General features: G+C 41.6%; 1 protein-coding gene across 2 annotated transcripts in view; it reads left to right on the top strand.

Annotated features, from left to right (window-relative positions):
• Nucleotides 1-24,115, top strand: part of SRPX (sushi repeat containing protein X-linked) — a 99,339-nt gene that overhangs the window by 66,136 nt on the left and 9,088 nt on the right. For both annotated transcript variants that reach the window (XM_032620864.1, XM_032620865.1), the window contains 4 exons: nucleotides 663-784; nucleotides 1,511-1,690; nucleotides 3,167-3,300; nucleotides 20,423-20,544. In XM_032620864.1, the coding sequence (XP_032476755.1) occupies nucleotides 663-784; nucleotides 1,511-1,690; nucleotides 3,167-3,300; nucleotides 20,423-20,544 (558 nt within the window). The remainder of the gene's footprint in view (nucleotides 1-662; nucleotides 785-1,510; nucleotides 1,691-3,166; nucleotides 3,301-20,422; nucleotides 20,545-24,115) is intronic.

The raw sequence follows: 24,115 nt of genomic DNA, 5'->3' as shown, positions 1-24,115 counted from the left end.
ATGCCTAGAACCATGCCTGACATGTATAAGGTTTATGTACGTGCAAAGAACAATAATAATGATAGTAATAATAACTTATTATTAATAATAATAACTTAAGTTATTATTATTATTAGGATCACCAAGGAATCACAGTGAACTTGCCTTTTGCTCAGGAAAGGTCTCCACCCAGATAGAAAAAGCAGAGAAAGTTCTAGCGCCCCCTGCAGGCCCAAATTGCCAATGAGTGCTCGGACTTCCCTCTCAAATGATTTTCCTCACAGAAAATTCCTTCATTCTCCCAACAGGGAGGCAATGCAGGTCCCCCTTGGAACAAAGGAAGGAAGAGTTGGGCCCTGGGTTCTGAGCATCCCCCATCCTCTGTTCTACATTCCAACGAGAAAAATAAATCTGAACTTCCCAGGAATTGGGGACTTCCATTTTTCTGGTCTCAAACCGTTCTTCCAAAACAGAGTAAAGCTCAGGAAATTCTATTCTTTGAGAATTCAAGTAGTAAAACTGGTCCAATGGCTGTCCCTTGGAGTCTCTGTATCTTGGGCAGAATGGGTACTCAACAAATGCCCGTGATGCCCCTCTTTGATCATTACGCCCATCATGGCCCAGTTGTTGTTAGGCCTACAATGATCATCTTTGGTGTTTCTGATTTTTTTTCCCCCTTTAAGTGTTATTCTAAAAGGCCTACCCCCAGGCTCACATTTTCCAGAAGGAGACCACAAGATCCAATACACAGTGTATGACAGAGCTGAGAACAAGGGCATTTGCAAATTTCGAGTTAAAGTAAGAGGTAAGATGACTGGTTCTTGGCTTTTTTCTCTCTTTATAAGAACAAAGGGAAACAGAGCCTTAAGCAAGAACCCTCTGTGAGTGGCCACTGCCAGAGGGAGACTTGCCAGGTCTGGATTAGCCTCTGATCACGAGGCTAGGGGAAGGGTGCCATCTTAATGCCTGAATTTCACAATTCCGATCCGGATGAGGTCCAGTGCTGGCAGATTGAAGGAGTCCGAGAGAGCAGTAAGTTTGTCTCACGTAAGCCCACAGCTGGCTGTCCCAGAAGAGTATTATTCAATAACTTTTCCACCCCTGGGCTTCGGTGACCAGCTAAAGCCTGTAAGTCCTTCTACTGATATGAAGGAGGTTAGGAGAACCCCCCGCCCCAGCTGGGGTCACCAGGAGACCATGTTCTTGGTGCTCTAGAACTCTTGGTCTACCTGAAAAAAAAGGTTTATTTTATGCCTCAGTGGGCAGTTACTTAACTAACCATCCTTCCTCCTTATTCTTCTGAGTTCAACCTCCTCATCTAGAACACAGGGGGCTAAATCAGTGCATCTCAGTGGTCTTGTTAGTATGAACAATGACCATCCCAAGGCCCACCCACTGGCCAGAGAGCTATGCCTGCCCCCATGCCTGCCCCCTCACTCGTTTTCTGGTGCTTCTGAACCCTCCCCTTCCCTGGTTACTTTGTGGCGGGGAGCTCAGCACTGAGCCCCCTCTGGGCTTGTGTCCCACACAGTCAGACGCTGCGGCAAACTCAACGCCCCAGAGAATGGCTACATGAAGTGCTCCAGCGACGGCGATAATTACGGGGCCACCTGTGAATTCTCCTGCATCGGAGGCTACGAGCTCCAGGGGAGCCCTGCCCGAGTGTGTCAGTCCAACCTGGCCTGGTCTGGCACAGAGCCCACCTGTGCAGGTACGAGGGCAGCCCTCTCTCCAGCCAGCAGCAGACCCTGAAGACCCTTTGGCCCAGATTTCCAGTACAGGGAGGAGGGAGGGCTTCGTTCTGTATACCGTGAAAGGTTCGGTGCCAGCCCTCTTCATCGGATGGGTGAAAACAGTCCTCGAATCCCCGGGCAGCCCACCTCACCTGCCCTCTTCCTGTGCCTCTGCCTATCTTCTGATTTCTCTCTCATGTCCTGTAAGGAGGAAGCTGGAGGTGGGAGCCCAGAGCCCATTATGAATCAGCGGCATTATGAATCAGCACAGTCTGTACCCTTGTTCCTCCCTTCTACAAATGTAAGGATCTTTTTTACAAAGCCAGTACACTGCTGCACACAGATGATAGAATGCCTGCTTTGCAGCACTGGCTGGAAAGTCCCGCAGACCTTGGGCATTTGGAATCTTTCCTCTAATGTCAAATGAGGAGGATAATACTTTGCCCACTCCTGGAGTGGTTGTAAGTATTAAATGAGGTCATCTATTCAACAGTGGAATTGAGCGGGGCCTGGCACAGGGTAAACTCTCAATACCTGTCAGCTGAGAAACACAGCTGAGGAACACAAATTGGGCTGGGTAGTGATTATAGTGTGAAATTTGGGCTGGCCAGAAAATTCCAGACATGTCTTTTATTTCTATACTTCACTGTTTTCTCGTTTCCTGGTACTTTCTCATCTTTATGCTTTCCCTTTAATCCCAGCCATTCAGAGTTAGCTGAGAGACAGAGACAGAGAGACACAGACACATAAGTCTTCAGCTAAATGCCTGAGGCTCTTCAATTTCATACATCAAAGTACAAAGAACATCCCTCTTTCCTTCCCCGTCTCATTTCCTGAGGCAGGAGAGGAATGCCCACCCCCCAGGCCTAGCAAAAATACCCACATCCTCATCCCCAGAACCTGTGAATATATTACGTTAGGTAGCAGAAGGCACTTTGAAGGTGTAATTAAGTTAAGGATTTTGAGATGGGGAGAAGAGCGTGGATTATCCAGGTGGGCTCAATGGAATCACAAGCGTCCTTATAAGAGGGAGGCAGACGTGCTCTCAGAGTCAGAGAAAACGGTGAGGGAAGCAGAGGTCAGAGAGGAGAGAGGCTGGAAGATGCTGTGCTGCTGGCTTTGAAGGTGGGGGAGAGGCTACGAGCCAACAACCTTGCCTTTACCTCAGTGAAACCCGTCCCAGACTTCGGACCGCCAGGATTGTAAGTGAATGTGTGTTTGTTAAGCCACGGGGTTTGTGGTGGCGAGTGATAGCAGCGAGAGGAAACTAACACACTTCCCCCCTCCCCAACCCAGTGCTCCTTGGGACCACATCCCGAATAAACTAATATTTCTAGTTGAATCTTTATCTCAGGGTTTACTTCTTACACATGTGGTTCTGTGTCTCATCACAGGCTGTGTTGAGCCAGAACCAGTAGAGAGTTTCTGACCTGTCTGGCCATTTCTGATTACAGCTATGAACGTCAATGTCGGCGTCAGAACAGCCGCTGCGCTTCTGGATCAGTTTTATGAGAAAAGAAGACTGCTCATTGTGTCCACGCCCACAGCCCGAAACCTCCTCTACCGGCTGCAGCTGGGGATGCTGCAGGTGAGTCCTTGCAGCAGGGCCAAGGCGGGAGGGAGACCTCTGAACAGGAGGGGCCCAGTCATTTCATTAAAAGCAAAGGCCAGATTCAGTGCCTAATCCATTTCCCGTGAGCTTCAGGAACCGCACTTCAGAACTCCCCCCATTCATTTCTGGCTCTGGGGCATAACCTAATTAACATTGACTCCCCAGAGCTAACCCAATCGTTTTCCAACTAATGAGGTTTGGTCGTCTTCACTAATAAGCCTAATTGACATGCTGTCCAGGTTCAGCCAAAGAACAAATTGTCTTTGCTGAACCCGTCCAGGATATGCCTGCGAGGGAGGCGATCAAGCAGTTGTTGGCCCTAAAGGCTGGCTCAAGGGATGAGAGGGGTCTAGGAGCCCTCAGGCCCCACATCCTGCTGCAGGGAGCTTCCCCAGCTCTCACAGAGCTCCTCAGAGAGGGATAACCATCCTTTAGAGAAGCGGTTCTCCAAGTGTGTGTGCTCTGTGGACCAGCAGCGTCAGTATGACCTGGGAGCTTGTTAGAAATGCAAATTCTCGATCCCCATCCCAGACCTGCTGGATCAGAAACTACATTTTAACAAGACCTTCAGGTGATTCCTAAGAACTTCAAAGTTTGATGGGGGGCGCTTTGCTAGGGAATGTGCCCTTTTTAGCTGTGTAAGTTTTGTAGCTACACAATGAGGCAACCAGTGTCTTTTGGGGAAAAAAACCAAACAAGCTAGAAACTGAAAGGATTGAATTAGAACTTGTTTGATTTCTGTCCTGAAGCGTGTTGTCAATAAGAGTGGCCAGTCTGATTGAATGCTAAAGAGGTAGGATGTTATGCTGGGTCATGGACACGGTGCTGCACATTTTGGGAGGAATGTTTCATTCCTGTATTACAGTGAATAGAACTAGGTTTTTAGAACAATCTTGGTTTAATCAAAGGCTACAATTTAACTTCTCATTTCAGCATTAAGACAATGAATAATGATAAAACTTTGTTTATTCTCCCCATGTACTTGGACTTCCCATGAACTCTGAAGAGCCATATAAAACATTTTGGGCTCCTTTGATAGGAACCCAATTCATCTCGTCTTTAGCCCCAATCCCTGCCACCTGACCTCCACCTTGTGTCGCCTCGTCCCAGCTAGGGAGTTGCTCTTTGGTTAGCACAAGCCCGCACCACTCCGTTGTGTGGGAAATTGGCCTTGCGGGCTCTATTTCACAACCATACGTTTCCTGACCTTTTCTTTCCCTCTCTCTCTTTTTTTTTCTTTTGGCTGCATTGGAAATTCATTGCTGCATGCGGGCTTTTCTCTAGTTGTGGTGAGCAGGGGCTACTCTTTGTTGCAGTGCGCGGGCTTCTCATTGTGGTAGCTTCTCTTCTTGCGGAACACAGGCTTTAGGCACGCAGGCTTCAGTAGTTGCAGCATGCAGGCTCAGTAGTTGCGGCACGCGGGCCCTAGAGCATGTGGGCTTCAGTAGTTGCAGTGCGTGGGCTCAGTAGTTGTGGTGCGTGGGCTCTAGGGCACACGGGCTTCAGCAGTTGTGGCTCGAGGGCTCTAGAGCGCAGGCTTACTAGTTGTGGTGCACAGGCTTAGTTGCTCTGCGGCATGTGGGATCTTCCTGGCCCAGGGATCTAACCTGTGTCCCCTGCACTGGCAGGCGGATTCCCAACCACTCTGCCACCAGGGAAGTCCCCTGACCTCTTCTTAGTTCCATGGAAAAATGAAAAAGCCAGACAACTTGCTTTTCCTCTGTTTGGCAAACTGTGGCTTTTGTAAGTAAAATTTTATTGAAGCACAGCCAAGGCTCATGCGTTTGTGCATTCTCTATGGCTGCTTTAGCACCACAAAGGCACCGCTGAGTAGTTAGGACAGAGACCATCCAGCCCCATGAAACCTAAAACCTTTACTATCTGGCCCTTTACAGAATATGTTGGCTGACCCCTGCCCTAGTCTATCCTATTCCTTCAGGTACTTGCTAAATTACTAATCAACTAGTTGGATGAGATATTTGCTATCAAGGTGTTTATATGTGACCCCCCCCAACATATTTACATTGGCATTTTAAGCAGAGCCTTCAAGGAAAGGTTTGATTGGCTTATGTGATTCAGTTAGAATAATAAAAATGTATATTTCTACCTTTTCTAACTTGTCTACCAATTCTGTCACCCCAGAGAGATTTCAGTGGAAGTGTAATAAAAACTTGGTGTTCTAATAATTCAGCAGTTTAAATTTTCTTTTCCCATTTAGTCGTATTCATCTTAAATTACTTTTTTGTTCCCTTACTGCCATTGGCATTCCCGATGAGATTTTCTGGCATATGGTTGAGTGGGTCACGTTCCCGAGGCTCTTGCCAAGGGCCAGCTCTGGGGGCTGGACCTTTTTTTTTTTTGGCGGTACGTGGGCCTCTCACTACTGTGGCCTCTCCCGTTGCGGAGCACAGGCTCCGGACGCGCAGGCTCAGCGGCCATGGCTCATGGGCCCAGCCGCTCCGCGGCATGGTGGGATCTTCCCGGACCGGGGCACGAACCCGTGTCCCCTGCATCGGCAGGCGGACTCTCAACCACTGCACCACCAGGGAAGCCCCATTTTCTTTTTTTTAAAATTGAGGTATGATGGACATATAACATTAGTTTCAGGTGTACAACATAACGATTCAATACTTGTATATATTGCAAAACGATCACCACAGTAGTCCGTTTAACACCCATCACCATACCTAGTGGCGAAAATTTTTTTTCTCATGATGAGAACTTTCAGGATCCACTCCCCTAGCTACTTTCAAATATACAGTACAGTATTATTAACTACAGTCACCAAGCTGTATATTGCGTCCCCATAATTTTTTCATTTTATCACTGTAAATTGTACCTTTTGACCCTCTTCACCCATTTTTGCCCAACCCCCAGCCCCCACCTCAGGAAAACACCAATCTGTTTTCTATATCCATGAGCTCAGTGTTTTTCTTTTTTTCTTTTAAGATTCTACACATATGAGAGATCATATGATATTTACCTTTTCCTCTTTTACTTCACTTAACATAATGCCCTCAAGATCCATCCATGTTGCAGATGGCAAGATTTCACTCTTCTGTGGCTAAATAATGTTCCATTCTACCTATCACATGTTCCTCATCCATTCATCCATCAGTGGACATTGAGGTTGTTTGCATAGCTTGGCTATTGTAAATAATGCTGCAGAGAACATGGGGATGCTTATATCTTTTCAAGTTAGTGTTTTTCTTTGGATAAATACCCAGCAGTGGAATTGCTGGATCATATGGTAGTTGTATTTTTAATTTTCTGAGCATCCTCCATACTGTTCTCCGTAGTGTCTGCACCAATTTACATTCCCACCAACAGCACACGAGCTCCATCCACGTAGAGCAGCAGTGCTGACTGTTATGTGTCTTTTCGACGATGGCCATCCTAATAGCCATGAGGTGATACCTCATGATTTTCATTTGCATTTTTCTCATGACTAGTGATATTGAGCATCTTTTCATGTATCTGTTGGCCTTTCATATATCTTCTTTGGAGAAATGTCTATTAAGGTCTTTTGCCCATTTTTAAATTAGAGTATGTATTTATTTGCTATTGAGTTGTATGAGTTCTTTAGATATTTTGGATATTAACCCCTTATCAGATACATGGTTTGCAGTTTTTTCCCCCATTTTGTAGGTTGTCTTTTCACGTGTTGATAGTTTCTTTTACTGTGCAGAAGCTTCTTAGTTTGATGTAATCCCACTTGTTTGTTTTCTTCATTTTGTTGCTAGTGCTTAAGGTGTCATATCCAAAAATCATTCCCAAGACCTATATCAAGGAGCTCGTTTTCCTGTTTTTCCATCTAGGAATTTCATGGTTTCAGATCTTAAATTTAAGTCTCTAATCCACTTCAAGTTCCTTTTTATAAGTAGTATAAGATAGGGGCTTTTTTTCATTTTTTTTTACATGTGAATATCCAGTTCTTTCAGCACCAGTTATTAAAGAGACTGTCTTTTCTCCATTGAATATTCCTGGCTCTTTTGTCAAATATTAGTTGACTGTGTATGCTTGGGTTTATTTCTTGGCTCTCAATTCTGTTCCATTTGATTTTTTTGTTGTTGTTTTTAGGCCAGTACCATACTGTTTGAATTACCATAGCTTTATAGTATAGCTTGAAATTAGAAAGTGTGAGGCCTCCTGCTTTGTTCTATTCTCTAAGGATGGCTAGGTTATTTAGGGGTCTTTTGTGGTTCTCTACAAACTTTAGGATTGTTCTTTTTTTCCCTACTTATGTAAAAATGCCATTAGAATCTTTTGGCTTTTCACCACTGAGTATGACGTAAACTGTGGGAGGTACCTTCTTTCTCTACCAGAGTTTTTTTTAGTCATGAACAGAAGTTGTATTTTGTCAAATGCTTTTTCTCCATATACTGAGATGATTCTTTTCATTCTATTAATCTGATGTATCACATTGATTTGTGTATGTTGAGCCATCGTTGCATCCTAAGTATAATTCCACTTGGTCATGCTGAATTATCCTTTTAATATGCTGTTGAATTCAGTTTGCTAGTATTTTGAGAGATTTTGCTTCTATATTAATCAGGGTTATGGATCTGTATTTTTCTGATAGTGTCCTTTTCTGACATTGGTGTCAAGGTAATGCTGACCTCATAAAATGAGTTTGGAAGTGTTTCCTCCTTTTCTATTTTTTTGGCAGAGTTTGAGGATTAGTGTTAATTCTTCTTTAAATGTTTGGCAAAATTCACTAGTGAAGCTATCTGGTCCTGGGCTTTTCTTCACTGGGAGATTTTTGATTACTTATTTAATCACCTTACTAGTAACTGGTCTATTTAGACTTTCTATTCCTTCATGATTCACTCTTGATAGTTTGTATGTTTCTAAGAATTTTTCCACTTCTTCTAGGTTGTCCAGTTTACTGGTGTAGAGCTCTTCACAATAGCTTCTTATAAACTTTGTATTTCTGTTGTATCAGTTGTAATGTCTTCTTTGTCATGTATAATTTTGTTGATTTGAGTTCTTTTTTCCTTGGTTAGTCTAGCTAAAGGATTGTCAAATTTGTTTATCTTTTCAAAGAACCAACTCTTAGTTTGGTTAATGTTTTCTATTGTTTTTCTGTTCTCAATTTCATTTATTTCTTCTCTAATCATTATTTCCTTCCTCTTGCTAATAACTTTAGGCTCAGTTTCTTTTTCTAGCTCCTTAAGGCATAGTTAGGTTGTTTATTTGGGAAATTTCTTGCTTTTTAATGTTTTTATTGTTGTGCACTTCCCTCTTATAATTACTTTTGCTGCATCCCATAAGTTTTGGTATGTTGTTTCTCCACTTTTTGTCTCAAGATACTTTATTGCCCCTTTAATTTCTTTGATCCATATGCTATTCAGGAGAATGTTGTTTAATTTCCATGTATTCGTGAATTTCCAGTTTCTTCTTGTTACTGATTTCTAGTTTCATACCAATGTGGTCAGAGAAGATACTTGGTATGATTTCAGTCTTCTTGAATTTTCTAAGACTTATTTTGTGACCTATGGTCTATCCTAGAAAATGTTTTGTGTGCACTTGAGAAGAATGTGTTTTCTGCTGATGTTGGATAGGATATTCTGTGATTATATTTGGTCTATAGTGTTGTTCAAATTTGCTCTTACCTTATTGATTTCTCTGTCTGGATGATCTATCCATCGTTGAAAGTAGGGTGTTAATGTCCCCAACTATTACTGTATAGCTGTTTACTTCTCCTTTTATTTAGCTCTATTAGTTTTTGCTTCATGTATTGATATTTCAGTTTTCCAATGTTGGGCACATCAATAATTATAATCTTTATAACTTCATGATATATTGATCCCTTTATCATTATAAAATCACCTTCTTTGTCTCCTTTCACCGTTTTAAAAATTAAAGCCTATTTTGTCTGACTTAACTACTCCTGACTTTTTAGTTATTTGCTTAAAATATTTTTCCATCCATTTACTCTGCCTATGTGTGTCTTGAAGGCTAAAGTCATTCCTGTAGGCAGCATATCGTTGAATCTTTTTTAAAAAAATTCATTTAGCTATTCTGTTTCTCGTTTGGAGAACTGAATCTGTTTACATTTAAAGTAATTATTGGTAAATAAGGACTTAGGCCATTTTGTTAATTGTTTTCTGGTTGTTTTCTAGATCCATTTTTCCTTCTTACCCTGCTTTCTTTTATTGTGTTTTGATGTTGTGAGGTACTAGTATGCTTTGACTTTATCATATTCTTTGTAATTCAGATGTATCACTTGTTACCATAAGGCTTACATTCTAAAAAAATCTTAAAATTAAAACACACTATTTTAAACTAATACCACCTTAACTTCAATAAAGTCTTAAGCTTTATACTTTAACTTCTCCTCCCTTCACATTTTAGGTTATTGATGTTACAATTTTTAATATTGTGTACCTAATAAATTACTGTAGTTTTAGTTATTTTTACCATTTTTTTTTACTAAGTTACCTTTTAAAAAATTTTTATTTTATATTGGAATAAAGTTGATTAAAAATGTTGTCCTAGTTTCAGGTGTACAGCAAAGTAATTCAGTTATACATGTTTCTATTCATTTTCAAATTCTTTTCCCATTTATGTTATTATAGAATATTGAGCAGAGTTTCCTGTGCTATACAGTAGGTCCTTGTTGGTTATCTACTTTAAATATATCAGTGTGTACCTGTCAATCCCAAACTTCTACTCTATCCCTCCCCACTACTGTTCCTCCCTGGTAACCAAAAGTTCATTCTCTAAGTCTGTGAGTCTATATCTGTTTGGTAAATAAGTTCATTTGTATCATTTTTTTTAGATCCCGTATGTTAGCAATATCATATGATATGTCTTTCTCTGACTTACTTTACTTAGTATGATAATCTCCAGGTCCCTCCATGTTAGTGCAAATGGCATTATTTCTTTCTTTTTAATGGCTGAGTAATATTCCATTGTATATATGTACCTCATCTTCTTAATCCATTCATCTGTTGATGGACATTTAGGTTCCTTCCATGTCTTGGCTATTGTAAACAGAGCTGCAATGAACATTGGGGTGCATGTATCCTTTTGAACCATGTTTTTCTCCAGTTATATGCCCAGGAGTGGGATTGCGGGATCATATGGTAGCTCTGTTTTTAGGGGGGTTTTGCCTTATAAATTTATTTATTTATTTATTTATTTATGGCTGTGTTGGGTCTTCGTTGCTGTGTGCAGGCTTTCTCTAGTTGTGGTGAGCGGGGGCTATTCTTTGTTGCGGTGCACGGGCTTCTCATTGTTGTGGCTTCTCTTGTTGCAGAGCACAGGCTCTGGGCATGAGGGCTTCAGCAGTTGTGGCATGTAGGCTCACTATTTGTGGCTCATGGGCTCTAGAGTGCAGGCTCAGTACTTGTGGTGCACAGGCTCAGTTGCTCCGCAGCATGTGGGATCTTCCTGGGCCAGGGCTCGAACCCGTGTCCCCTGCATTGACAGGCGGATTCTTAACCACTGTGCCACCGGGGAAGCCCCTACTTTTAGTTTTCTAAGGAACCTCCATACTGTAAGTTCTCCATAGTGGCTGTACCAATTTTACATTCCCACCAACAGTGTAGGAGGGTTCCCTTTTCTCCACACCCTCTCCAGCATTTATTGTTTGTAAACTTTTTGATAATGGCTATTCTGACTGGTGTGAGGTGATATCTCATTGTAGTTTTGATTTGCATTTCTCTAATAGTTAGTGATTTTGAGCATCTTTTCATATGCTTCCTGGCCATCTGTATGTCTTCTTTGGGGAAATGTCTATTTAGGTCTGTCTTCTGCCCGTTTTTTGATTGGGTTGTTTGTTTGCTATTGAGCCGCACGAACTGTTCATAAATTTTGGAGATTAATCCCTTGCAGGTTGCATTGCTTGCAAATGTTTTCTCCAATTCTGTGGGTTGTCTTTTTGTTTATTGTTTCCTTTGCTGTGCAAAAGCTTTTGAATTTAATTAGGTTCCATTTGTTTATTTTTATTTCTATTACTGTGGGAGACAGATAGAAAAAAATATTGCTGCAATTTATGTCAAAGAGTGTTCTTCCTGTTTTCCTGTAAGAGTTTTATGGTATCTGGTCTTACATTTAGGTCTTTAGTCCTTTTTAATTTTATTTTTGTGTATGGTATTAGATAATGTTCTAATTTCATTTTTTTTACATGTACCTGTCCAGTTTTCCCAGCACCATTTATTGAACAGACTATCTTTTCTCCATTGTATACTCTTGCCTCCTTTGTCATAGACTAATTGACCATAGGTGCATGGGTTTATTTCCGGGCTTTCTATACTGTTCGATTTATCTATATGTCTGTTTTTGTGCCAGTACCATACTATTTTGATGACTGTAGCCTTGTAGTATATAGTATGAAATTAGGGAGCCTGATTCCTCCAGCTCCATTTTTCTTTCTCAAGATTGCTTTGGCTATTCAGGGCCTTTTGTGTCTCCACACAAATTTTAAGTTTTTTTTTGGTTCTAATTCTGTGAAAAATGCCATTGGTAATTTGATAGGGATTGCACTGAATCTGTAGATTGCTTTTGTTAGTATAGTAAAATTTTTTTGAATTATTGCTTTATTTTTGGCTGCATTGGGCTTTCATTGCTGCCCGCGGGCTTTCTCTAGTTGCGGTGAGCTGAGGCTACTCTTCATTGCGGTGCACGGGCTTCTCATTGCGGTGGCTTCTCTTGTTGCGGAGCACAGGCTCTAGGCACGCGGGCTTCAGTAGTTGGTGGCACACAACTCGAACCCGTTGTGGTTAGTTGCTCTGTGGCATGTGGGATCTTCCTGGACCAGGGCTCGAACCCGTGTCCCCTGCACTGGCAGGTGGATTCTTAACCAGTGCGCTACCAGGGAAGCCCTAGTATAGTAATTTTGACAATATTATTTTTTCCAATCCAAGTACATGGTACATCTTTCCAACTGTATGTGTCGTCTTTAATTTCTTCCATCAGCATCTTATAGTTTCCAGAGTACAGGTCTTCTGCCTCCTTAGGTAGGTTTATTCCTAGGTATTTTATTCTTCTTGATGTAATGATAAGTGGGATTGTTGCTTTAATTTCTCTTTCTGATATTTCATTGTTAGTGTATAGAAATGCAACAGACTTCTGTGTATTAATTTTGTATCCTGCAACTTTACTGAATTCATTGATGAGCTCTAGTAGTTTTCTGGTAGAATCTTTAGGATTCTCTCTCTATATATATCATGTCATCTGCAAACAGTGATAGTCTTCTTTTCCAGTTTGGATTGTTTTTATTTTTCTTCTCCTATTGCTGTGACTAGGACTTCCAAGTCTATTTTGAATAAAAGTGGCAAGAGTGTGGGCATCCTTCTCTTGTTCCTGATCTTAGAGGAAATGCTTTCAGCTTTTCATCATTGAGTATGATGTTAGCTATAGGTTTGTCATATATGGCCTTTATTATGTTGAGGTAGGTTTCCTCTATGCCCACTTTCTGGAGAGTTTTTATCATAAATGGTGTTGAATTTTGTCAGAAGCTTTTCCTGCATCTATTGAGATGATCTTATGATTTTTAATTCTTCAAATTGTTGATGTGGTGTATCACACTGATTGATTTGCAGATATTGAAAAATCCTTGCATACCTGGGATAAATCCCACTTGATCATTGTACATGATCCTTTTAATGTATTGTTGGATTCTGTTTGCTAGTATTTTATTGAGGATTTTTGTGTCTATGTTCATCAGTGATATTGGCCTGTTATTTTGTGTGTGTGTTATCTTTGTCTATTTTTGTCTATTTTTGGTATCAGTGTGATGGTGGCCTCATAGAATGAGTTTGGGAGTGTTCCTACTTCTGCAGTTTTTTGGGAATAGTTTCAGAAGGATAGGTGTTAACTCTTCTCTAAATGTTTGATAAATTCATCTGTGAAGCCAGCTGGTCCTATACTTTGGTTGTTGGGAGTTTTTAAATCACAGTTACAATTTCATTACTTGTGGTTGGTCTCTTCATATTTTCTGTTTCTTCCTGATTCAGTCTTGGGAGGTTGTACCTTTCTAAAAATTTGTCCGTTTCTTCCAGGTTGTCCATTTTATTGGCATATAGTTGCTTGTAGTAGTCTCTTATGATCCTTTGTATTTCTGTGGGGTCCCTTGTAACTTCTTTTTCATTTCTGATTGTATTGATTTGGGCCCTCTCCCTTTTTTACATGATGAGTCTGGCTAAAGGCTTATCAATTTTGTTTGTCTTTTCAAAGAACCAGTTTTTAGTTTCATTGAACTTTTCTTCATCTCTGTTTCATTTATTTCTGGTCTGATTTTTTCTTTCCTTCTGCTAACTTTGGGTTTTGTTTGTTCTTCTTTCTCTGTAGTGGCTTTAGGTGTAAGGTTAGGTTGTTTATTTGAGATGTTTCTTCTTTCCTGAGGTAAGATTGTATTGCTATAAACTTCCCTCTTAGAACTGCTTTTGCTGAGTCCTATAGGTTTTGGATCATTGTGCTTTCATGTGTCTCTAGGTGTTTTTTCATTTCCTCTTTGATCAGCGATCCATTGGTTGTTTAGTAGCATATTGTTTAGCCTCCATGTGTTTGTTTTTTTATAGTATTTCCTCACATTGTGGTTAGAAAATATGCTTGCTGTCAGTTGTTGTCAGTACGTTGTCAATTTTCTTTAAAATTACCGAGGCTTGCTTTGTGGCCCAGCATGTGATCAATCCTGGAGATTGTTCCATGTGCACTTGAGAAGAACATGTATTCTGCTGCTTTTGTATGGAATGCTCTATAAATATCAATAAAGTCCATCTGGTCTAATATGTCATTTAAGGCCTGTATACCTTATTGATTTTCTGTCTGGATGATCTGTCCATTGGTGAAAATGGTATGTTAAAGTCCCCCATGATTATTGTTACTGTCAATTTCTCCTTTTATGACTGTTAGTATTTGCCTTATATATGAGGTGCTCCTATGTTGGGTGCATATATATTTATAATTCTTGTATCTTTTTCTTGGATTGATCCCTTGATCATTATGTAGTGTCCTTCTTTGTCTCTTGTAACAGTCTTTATTTTAAAGTGTATTTTGTCTGATATGAGTATTGCTACTCCAGCTTTCTTTTGATTTGCATTTGCATGGAATACCTTTTTCCATCCTCTCACTTTCAGTCTGTATGTGTCCCTAGATCTGAAGGGGGTCTCTTGTAGACAGCATATATGCGGGTCTTGGTTTTGGATCCATTCAACTAGTCTGTCTTTTGGTTGGAGCATTTAATCTCTTTATGTGTAAGGTAATTATTGATATGTATGTTCCTTATTGCCATTTTCTTAATTGTTTTGGATTTGTTTTGTGGGTCTTTTTTCTTCTCTTCTTTTGTTCTATCCTCTTGTGATCTGTAGATTTTCAGTTTGTGGTTCCCATGAAGTTTTGATACAGCAGTCTATATATAAACAAGGTTGTTTTAAGTTGCTCCTCTTAATTTCAAATGCATTTCCAGTATCCTGCATTTGTGCTCTCCTCTTCTCACAATTGCTGGTTTTGATATATTTGTGTGTATGATTTCCTACCTTTACTGTATGCTTGCCTTTACCAGTGAGCTTTTCCATTTGTAGTTTTCTTGTTTCTAATTGTGGCCTTTTCTTTTCTGCCTAGAGAAGTTCCTTTAGCATTTGTTGCAAACCTGGTCTGGTGGTGCTGAATTCTCGTAGCTTTTGCTTGTTTGTAAACCTTTTGATTTCTCCAAATCTGAATGAGATCCATGCTGGGTAGAGTAATCTTGGTTGTAGGTTCTTCCCTTTCAGCACTTTAAATATATCATGTCACTCCCTTCTGGCCTGCAGAGTTTCTGTTGAAAAATCAGCTCATAACCTTATGAGGATTCCCTTGTATGTTATTTGTTGCTCTTCCCTTGTTGCTTTTAATGTTCTTTCTTTGTCTTTACTTTTTGTCAATTTGATTACTGTGTGTCTTGGCATGTTCCTCCTTGGGTTTATCCTGCCTGGGACTCTCTTCACTTCCTGGACTTGGGTGACTGTTTCCTTTCCCATGTTAGGGAAGTTTTCAGCTATTATCCCCTTTCTTTTTTTTTTTTTTAAGAAGATGTTGGGGGTAGGAGTTTATTAATTAATTAATTTATTTTTGCTGTGTTGGGTCTTCGTTTCTGTGCGAGGGCTTTCTCTAGTTGTGGCAAGCGGGGGCCACACTTCATCGTGGTGCACAGGCCTCACTATCGCGGCCTCTCGTTGCAGAGCACAGGCTCCAGCCGCACAGGCTCAGTAGTTGTGGCTCACGGGTCTAGTTGCTCCACAGCATGTGGGATCCTCCCAGACCAGGGCTTGAACCCGTGTCCCCTGCATTAGCAGGCAGATTCTCAACCACTGCGCCACCAGGGAAGCCCCAGCTATTATCTCTTTAAATATTTTTCTCAGGTCCTTTCTCTCTCTCTTCTCCTTCTGGGACTTCAATAATGCTAATGTTGGAGCGTTGAATGTTGTTTGGCCTTCAGGTGTCCCAGCACTGGAGCCTACAGCCTGTTGTGTGGGGCCAGGTCTTGATGAGAAAATGGCGTCCTCCATGAGGGCTCACACCAATGAGTACATCCCAGAACTACTGCTACCAGTGTCTTTGTCCTCGCAGTGAGCCACAGCCGCCCCCTCCCGCCCCCGCCTCTGCAGGAGACCCTGCAATACTAGCAAGTACATCTGGCCCAGTCTCTTATGAGGTCACTGCTTTTTCCCCTGTGTCCTGGTGAGCACGAGACCTCTTGTGTGCCCTCCAAGAGTGGAGTTTCTGTTTCCCCCAGTCCTGTGGAATCCCTGTGATCAAACCCCACTGGCCTTCAAATCTAGATTCTCTGGGGGCTCCTCCTCCCATTGTCAGACCCCCCAGCTGGGGAGCCTGATGTGGGACTCAGAACTTTCACTCCTGTGGGAGAACTTCTGTTGTGTAATTATTTTCCAGTTTGTGGTTCACCCATCCAGTGGGTATAGGATTTCATTGTGCCCCTCCTACCATCTTTTTGGCTTTTTCTTTGTCTTTGGATGTAGGGTATCTTTTTGGGTAGGTTCCAGTGTTTGTTTTTTTTTTTAATTTATTTTTGCTGAGTTTGGTCTTCGTTGCTGCGTGTGGGCTTTCTCTAGTTGCAGGCGGGGGTTACTCTTCCCTGCGGTGCGCAGGCTTCTCATTGCGGTGGCTTCTCGTTGTGGAGCACAGGCTTTAGTAGTTGCGGCATGTGGGCTCAGTAGTTGTAGCTCATGGGCTCTAGAGCACAGGCTCAGTAGTTGTGGCACACGGTCTTAGTTGCTCTGTGGCATGTGGGATCTTCCCAGACCAGGGCTTGAACCCCTGTCCCCTGCATTGGCAGGCAGATTCTTAACCACTGTGCCACCAGCGAAGTCCCTCCAGCATGTTTTTTGTTGATGGTTGTTCAGTAGTTAGTTGAAATTTTGGTGTTTTTGTAAGAAGGGGTGAGCTCATGTTCCCCTACTCTGCCATCTTGTCTCCATTGACCATGTTTGTTTTGTAACTTTTAAACTAGAGCTGTAAGTGAATTACATACCACTATTACCATATTACAGAATCCAAGTTTGACTGTATTTTCCATAGCAGTGAGTTTTACACTGCCTTATGTTTTTATGATAATTATCATCCTCAGTATCTGCAGGGAACTGGTTGCAAGACTTGCTGGGGACACCAAAATCTGTGGATGCTCATGTCCCATTGTCAGCCCTCTGTATCTGTGGGCTCCACATCCAAGGATCCTCCAGTTGTACACATAGTACGTGGTCCACGGTTGGTTGAATTTGTGGATGCAGAACCCGTGGATATGGAGGGCTGACTGTACTTCCACTCCAAGAACTTCCTATAACGTTTCTCGTAAAGCATGTCTAGTGATGATGAATTTTCTCAGCTTTTGTTATTTAGGGAAAGTATTTATCCCTCCTTTATTTCTGAAGGGGCGCTTCACTGGGTGTAGAATTTCTTGGTTGACAGTTTTCCCCCCAATGTTTTTTTTTAAGATTTTTTTTTCATGTGGACCATTTTTAAAGTCTTTACTGAATTTGTTACAATATTGCTTCTGTTTTATGTTTTGGTTTTATGGCTGTGAGGTATGCAGAATCTTAGCTCCCCAACCAGGGATCGAACCCACACCCCCTGCATTGGAAGGCAAAGTCTTAACCACTGGACTGCCACGGAAGTCCCCCTCCCCCCACCCCGAGTATTTTGAATATGTCCTACCATTCTCCTCTAGTCTGAAAAATTTCCATTACGAAATCCACTGATAGTCTTATGGAGGTTCCCTTGTATGTAACTTCTCTCTTTTCTCTTGTTGCTTTTAAAATTCTTTGACTTTGACTTTTGAAAATTTAATTATAATATGTCCTGGTGTAGCCCTATTTGGGTTCACCCTATTTGGGATCCTTTGGGCCTTTTGAATCTGGATGTCTAGTTCTCTCCCCAGGTTTGGGAAGTTTTCAGCCATTATTGACTTAAATACACTTTTTGTCCCTTTTCTCCTTCTGGAATTCCAAAAATTCGAATATTTTTCTTTGTGTACCATAAGTCCCTTAGGCTCCCTTCCATCTTTTTTCATTATTTTTCCTTTTTGTTCCTCTGACTGGATAATTTCAAATGGCCTGTTTTCCAGGATTTGATTCTTCTGCATGGTTGAGTCTGCTTTTGAAGCTCTCTCTTTTTTCCTTCTTAATTTATTTCAGGCTGCATTGGGTCTTTGTTGCTGTGCACAGACTTTCTCTAGCTGTGGCGAGTGGGGGCTACTCTTCGATGTGGTGCGCGGGCTTCTCATCGCGGTGGCTTCTCTTTGTTGGGGAGCACGGGCTGTGGGTGCGCGGGCTTCAGTAGTTGTGGCACACGGGTTTCAGTAGTTGTGGCTCGTGGGCTCTAGAGCACAGGCTCAGTAGTTGTGGCTCATGGGCTTAGTTGCTCCACGGCATATGGGATCTTCCCGGACCAGGGCTCGAACCTGTGTCCCCTGCATTGGCAGGCGGATTCTCAACCACTGCACCACCAGGGAAGTCCGAAGCGCTCTACTGAATTCTTTGGTTCAGTTATTCTGTTCTTCAGCTCTATGATTTTTTTCATGGTTTATATTTCTTTGTTGAACTCATTTTGTTTACTTCTCTAATTTCATTTAGTTGTCTGTTCTTGTAGCTCACGAAACCTCTTGAAGATGATCGTTCTGAATTCTTTGAAACTTCATAGCTCTCCATTTCCTTAGGGTCAGTTATTGGCCCTTTATTACTTACCTTTGGTGGTATCATACATACTTGCTTTTTCATGATCCTTGATTCTTTATACCAGCGTCTGTTCATTTGAATAAGTGATCTCTTTTTCCAGACTTTCAGGTTTACTTTGGCAGAGACAGTTCTTCACCAGTCAGCTCTGTTTAGGTTTCTGGACATGTCTGCTGGTAACATCCTTGGGCAGGTGGAGCCCATTATTAGGGTCAGTTTGGTCAAGGCATCTGTTCAAGCTCTGAGGTTAGCGGTGGGGGCATGCCACTGGCTGAGAGCAGCTGGATAGGACTGCTATCTTGGTTCCCTGCCCAAATGCAGCTGTAGGATGGGCTTCATGACTGTCTGGATTCTGGTCAGGCTTACTAAATGCTTTGTACTGGGTACTACTATACCCAGCGGTAGGTGGGGCTATGAATTAGCTTCCCTGCCCTGGCAAAGCAGCAGGACGGGACCCAGGGCCTGTGTGGCTCATTGTCTGGGGACTCAAATCAGGCAAGAGTGTGCACTGAATATTTTGGTTAGGTGAGGCCACCAGTTTTCCTTTGCAGGCGGAGAAAGCCATGGGCTGTACTCTATTCAAGCGCCACCATAAGCATGGCTGTTAGATGGGCGATGCAGCTTCCCGTGTGTTAGGGTTAGGTTCCTTGGTCAGGTGGTCTGAAGGTATAGTATTCAGTAATAAGTGAGGTTGTGACTCAGTTCCCCTTCCTGGGCACAGCAGGAAAAACACCTCAAATGCCACTAATGCTCTTTGTCGGTGGCCTTGAGTCAAGCCAACTCATGCCACAAGTTCCCTGGCTGAACGGGGCCAGTTTGTTTGCCCTGGCAGCCATCAGCTCTGCCCACCCTCCTCTCAGCTTAAGAGTTGCTGGGTTACACAGCTTCCAGGTGTTCTCACAAACCCTTCCTATCAGATGCGGGCCACACTCCACAGTGCCTAGGGCTATAACTTGGGCTCCTGCCTGGGTGGCACTGGGAGGGCCCACTTCAGGTAGCTCTCAAATTTTCCCAAACAGGCTTTCTGGTCTGGAAGGGCCAGGAGCCTCAGTCTGTAGTGGGTGGGACCATGTATCACCTCCCCTGCCTGGGTGTAACAGGGAAAATCTCTAGAGGGAGAACACAAAGATGGCATCCCTGGCCTATGTTCCCCGAGGGCCTCTCTATAGGCCTCTAGATGTATGCCAAGCCTGAAGCCTGCCCTTAAGGTTGATGATCCAGGACAAAAAATGAGGCCTTTTCCACAGAAACTGGGGGTGTGTTTCAGTCTGCTGTCTGTGCAATGCCCCAGGGGTGGTAGCCCACCAAGAACTGTTAGAGTCGCGTGGGACCCAGGAATTCCAGCCCCTCTGGTCACCAGAGCCAGGCCATCAAGGGCTTTCCCTGGGTGGCAACTGCCAAGGCCAGGTCACCAGATGTAAAAATCCAGGGCATCAGATGAGGGTTGGAATCGCTTATCCTTATTTCTTCACCATGCTCATGTTGCGGGGGGGTTCGTGAAGGCGGGTGTGAGGGGTGAAAACAAGGGCAGATAGTGGGACACTGGAAATATTCTTTTGTCCTTGCAAAGACAAATTAGAATCCTCTGGGGGTGGTCTTGGACACTTTTTAGGAAATTTGGCTCATGCAAAGTCTCAGCCCATCTGGAAATACATACGTTGCCATTTTGCTTAGGTTTTCAAAATCTCATTGCCAAGCCATTTCTGAATGATTCCTCTAGGAAGGTATTTAGGTTTTATAGCCACTAGTTGAACTCGAATTTCTCACCTACCTTCAGGACAGTTTGGAGTGGGCAAATAAACTTCCCCAAACAGAACAATGCTGCTCCTGTGGGTCTGTAGTTTGACATGGAATTTTCTTTAGCCATGCTCACACCTCCCTGCTTGGGTTTTTTTTTTTGTTTGTTTATTTTGTTTGTTTTCCAGCAAGCACAATGTGGCCTGGATCTTCGACACATCACCGTAGTGGAGCTGGTAGGTGTGTTCCCGACCCTCATCGGCAGGATAGGAGCAAAGATTATGCCTCCAGCCCTAGCTCTGCAACTCAGGTAGGGGGAAGTTCTGTTCTTAAGTGTTGTTACCTATAAATGTGCTTTTCTCTGATCAGGTTCCCTGATTTCTCTCTATTCATTCTTGATTCCAGGCAACCTTCAACCTTTAATTACTTTTATTCTGGGAGTATTATAACAATATTAATTGGCATGTGGCTCCTTGTCCAAATACATGATGCAGTGGGTAATTACCAGGGTTCCTTCCCCTTCCAGGTGTTTTTGCTTTCTTTTTTTTTTTTTTTTCCCTTGGTGGGAGTGGGATGGGAAGGGGACAGAATGCAAAAAGGACTTAAGCAATCCTTGGTCTTCTTAAGAGGGCAGGCCTCCAATTTAGCCTTTCCAGGCTTGGCCTCTTTTTCCCCCATGCTTCCAGGGCACTTGTCCATAGTCCTATTTTAACAACTTTTGGTAACACTTAAAAAGCCAGAATCATGGTGTTCAGACTCTGAGTAATGGTGCATTAAAAAAGCAGAATTCAACAGCCAAAAGGTAATTTCAGAGCAACCCAAAATTTTTTTATTTTTTTTTGTGCGGTATGCGGGCCTCTCACTGTTGTGGCCTCTCCCGTTGCGGAGCACAGGCTCCGGACACGCAGGCTCAGCGGCCATGGCTCACGGGCGCAGCCGCTCCGCGGCATGTGGGATCTTCCCGGACTGGGGCATGAACCCGCGTCCCCTGCATCAACAGGCGGACTCTCAACCACTGCGCCACCAGGGAAGCCCATAGTCTTTGTTTTAAAGTCTATTTTGTCTGATATAAGAACAGTGATCCAGCTTACTTTTGGTTTCCATTTGCATAGAATATATTTTTCCATTCCTTCACTTTGTGTGTATCTTTACATCTGACGTGAGTCCCTTGTAGGCAGCATATAGATAGGTGTTTGTTTTTTTCTTATCCATTCAGCTACTCTTTCTTTTGATTAGAGGATTTAGTCCACTTAAATTATTGACAGGTAGATACAGCCATCTTGTTAATTGTTTTTTGGCTGTTTTATAGGTCCTCTGTTACATTCTTCTCTATTCTCTTCCTGTGTGATTTGATGAATTTAGTGGTATGCTTAGATTCCTTTCTCATTATCTTTTGTGTATCTATTATAGGTTTCTGGTTTGTGGTCACCATGAAGCTTACATTTAACTTATCAACTTAAAATGGACCATTATAAATATAACAACTTAAGTTTGAAGGCATTCTAAAGCTCCACACACGTTTTGTTTTTGATGTCACATTTTATATCTTTTAATCCTGTGTATCCATCCCTTAAGCAGTTATTGTAGTTATTTTACCACTTTTGTCTTTTAACCTTTTTTTTTTCTTTTAACCTTTATATTAGCTTTATAAATCCACTACTTTTACTCATATATCTACCTTTAAAATTAAAAATCTTTTTATTTTAACCATTTTTAAATTGAAATAGTTAATTGACAATTTTGTTAGTTTGAGGTGTACAACAAAGTCATACAGTTATATACATATATATGTATTTTTCAGATTCTTTTCCATTATAGGTTATTATGAGATATTGAATATGGTACCCTGTGCTGTACAGTAGGTCCTTGTTGTTTCTATTTTATATATAGTAGTGTGTATGTGTTGATCCAAAACTTCTAATTTCTTCCCCTCCTTCCCACCCGCTACTATCCCCTTTGGTAACCATAAGTTTGTTTTCTATGTCTGTGAGTCTATTTCTGTTTTGTAAAAATAAGTTCATTTATATCATTTTTTAAGATTCTACATATAAGTGATGTCCTATGATATTTGTCCACCTTTATCTTTCTTCACTTAATATGATAATTTCTAAGTCCATCCATGTTGCTGCAAATGGCATTATTTCATTCTTCTTTATGGCCGAGTAATATTCCATTGTATACGTGTACCACATCTTCTTTATCCATTTATCTGTCAATGGACACTTAGGTTGCTTCCATGTCTTGGCTATTGTAAATAGTGCTGCTTTGTACACTGGGATGCATGCAGGTTTTCTTTTTTTTGTTTTATTGGAATAGAGTTGATTTACAATGTCATGTTAGTTTCAGGTGTACAGTAAACTGATTCACTTATACATATCCATATATTCATTCTTTTTAAGATTCTTTTCTCATAGAGGTTATCTCAGAATATTGAGTAGAGTTCCCTGCGTTATACAGTAGGTCCTTGTTGATTATATATCTTATATATAGGAGTGTGTATATATTGATCCCAAGCTCCTGATTTATCCCTCCCCCCCACACTTCGCCTTTGGTAACAATAAGTTTGTTTTCAATATCTGTAAGTCTGTTTCACTTGTAAATAAGTTCATTTGTATCATTTTTTAAAAAATTAGATTCCACATGAGTGATATCATATTTGTCTTTCTGTCTTACTTCACTTAGTATAATAATCTGTAGGTCCATCCATGTTGCTGCAAATGGCATCATTTCATTCTTTTTTATGGCTGAGTAATATTCCATTGTATATATGTACCACATCTTCTTTATCCATTCCTCTGTTCATGGACACTTAGGTTGCTTCCATGTCTTGGCTGTTGTAAATAGTGCTGCAGTGAACACTGGGGCGCATGTATCTTTTTGAATTATGGTTTCCTCTGGGTATATGCCCAGGAGTGGGATTGCTGGGTCATATGGTAGTTCTGTTTTTAGCTTTTTAAGGAACTTCCATATTGTTCTCCATAGTGTCTGTACCAGTTTACATTCCCACCAACAGTGCAAGAGAGTTCCCTTTTCTCTACACCCTCTCCAGCATTTATTGTTCGTAGATTTTTGATGATGGCCTTTTTGACTGGTGTGAGGTGATATCTCAATGTAGTTTTGATTTGCACTTCTCTGATAATTAGTGATGGTGATTATCTTTTCAGGTACTTTTTGGCCATTTGTATGTTTCTTTGGAGAAATGTCTATTTAGATCTTCTGCCCATTTTTTGATTGAGCTGTTTGGGTTTTTTTGATATAGAGCTTCATGAGATATTTGTATATTTTGCAAGTTAAGCCCCTGTTGGTCACTTCTTTTGCAAATATTTTCTCCCATTCTGTGGGTTGTCTTTTCATTTTGTTTATGGTTTCCTTTGCTGTGCAGAAACTTTTAAGTTTAATTAGGTCCCATTCGTTTTTGTTTTTATTCTCATTACTCTAGGAGGTGGATCATAAAAGATATTGCTGTGATTTATGTCAAAGAGTGAGTGTTCTACCTATATGTTAGTCTAAGAGTTTTAAAGTGTCTGGCCTTACATTTAGGTCTTTGATCCATTTTGAGTTTATTTCTGTGTATGGTGTTACAGAATGTTCTAATTTCGTTCTCTTGCATGTGGCTGACCAGTTTTCCCACCACCACTGTTGAAGAGACTGTATTTTCTCTATTGTATATTCTTGCCTCCTTTGTCATATATTAACTGACCATAGGTGCATGGGTTTATCTCTGGGCTCTCTATCCTGTTCCATTGATCTGTATTTCTGTTTTTGTGCCAGTACCATACTGTTTTGATGACCGTAGCTTTATATTGTAGTCTGAAGTCAGGGAGCCTGACTCCTCCAGCTCTGTTTTTCTTTCTCAAGATTGCTTTGGCTATTCGAGGTCT

The sequence above is a fragment of the Phocoena sinus genome, chromosome X (assembly GCF_008692025.1).
Source record: "Phocoena sinus isolate mPhoSin1 chromosome X, mPhoSin1.pri, whole genome shotgun sequence".
Lineage (NCBI taxonomy): Eukaryota > Metazoa > Chordata > Mammalia > Artiodactyla > Phocoenidae > Phocoena > Phocoena sinus.
This window is presented reverse-complemented; position numbering and strand designations above follow the sequence as displayed.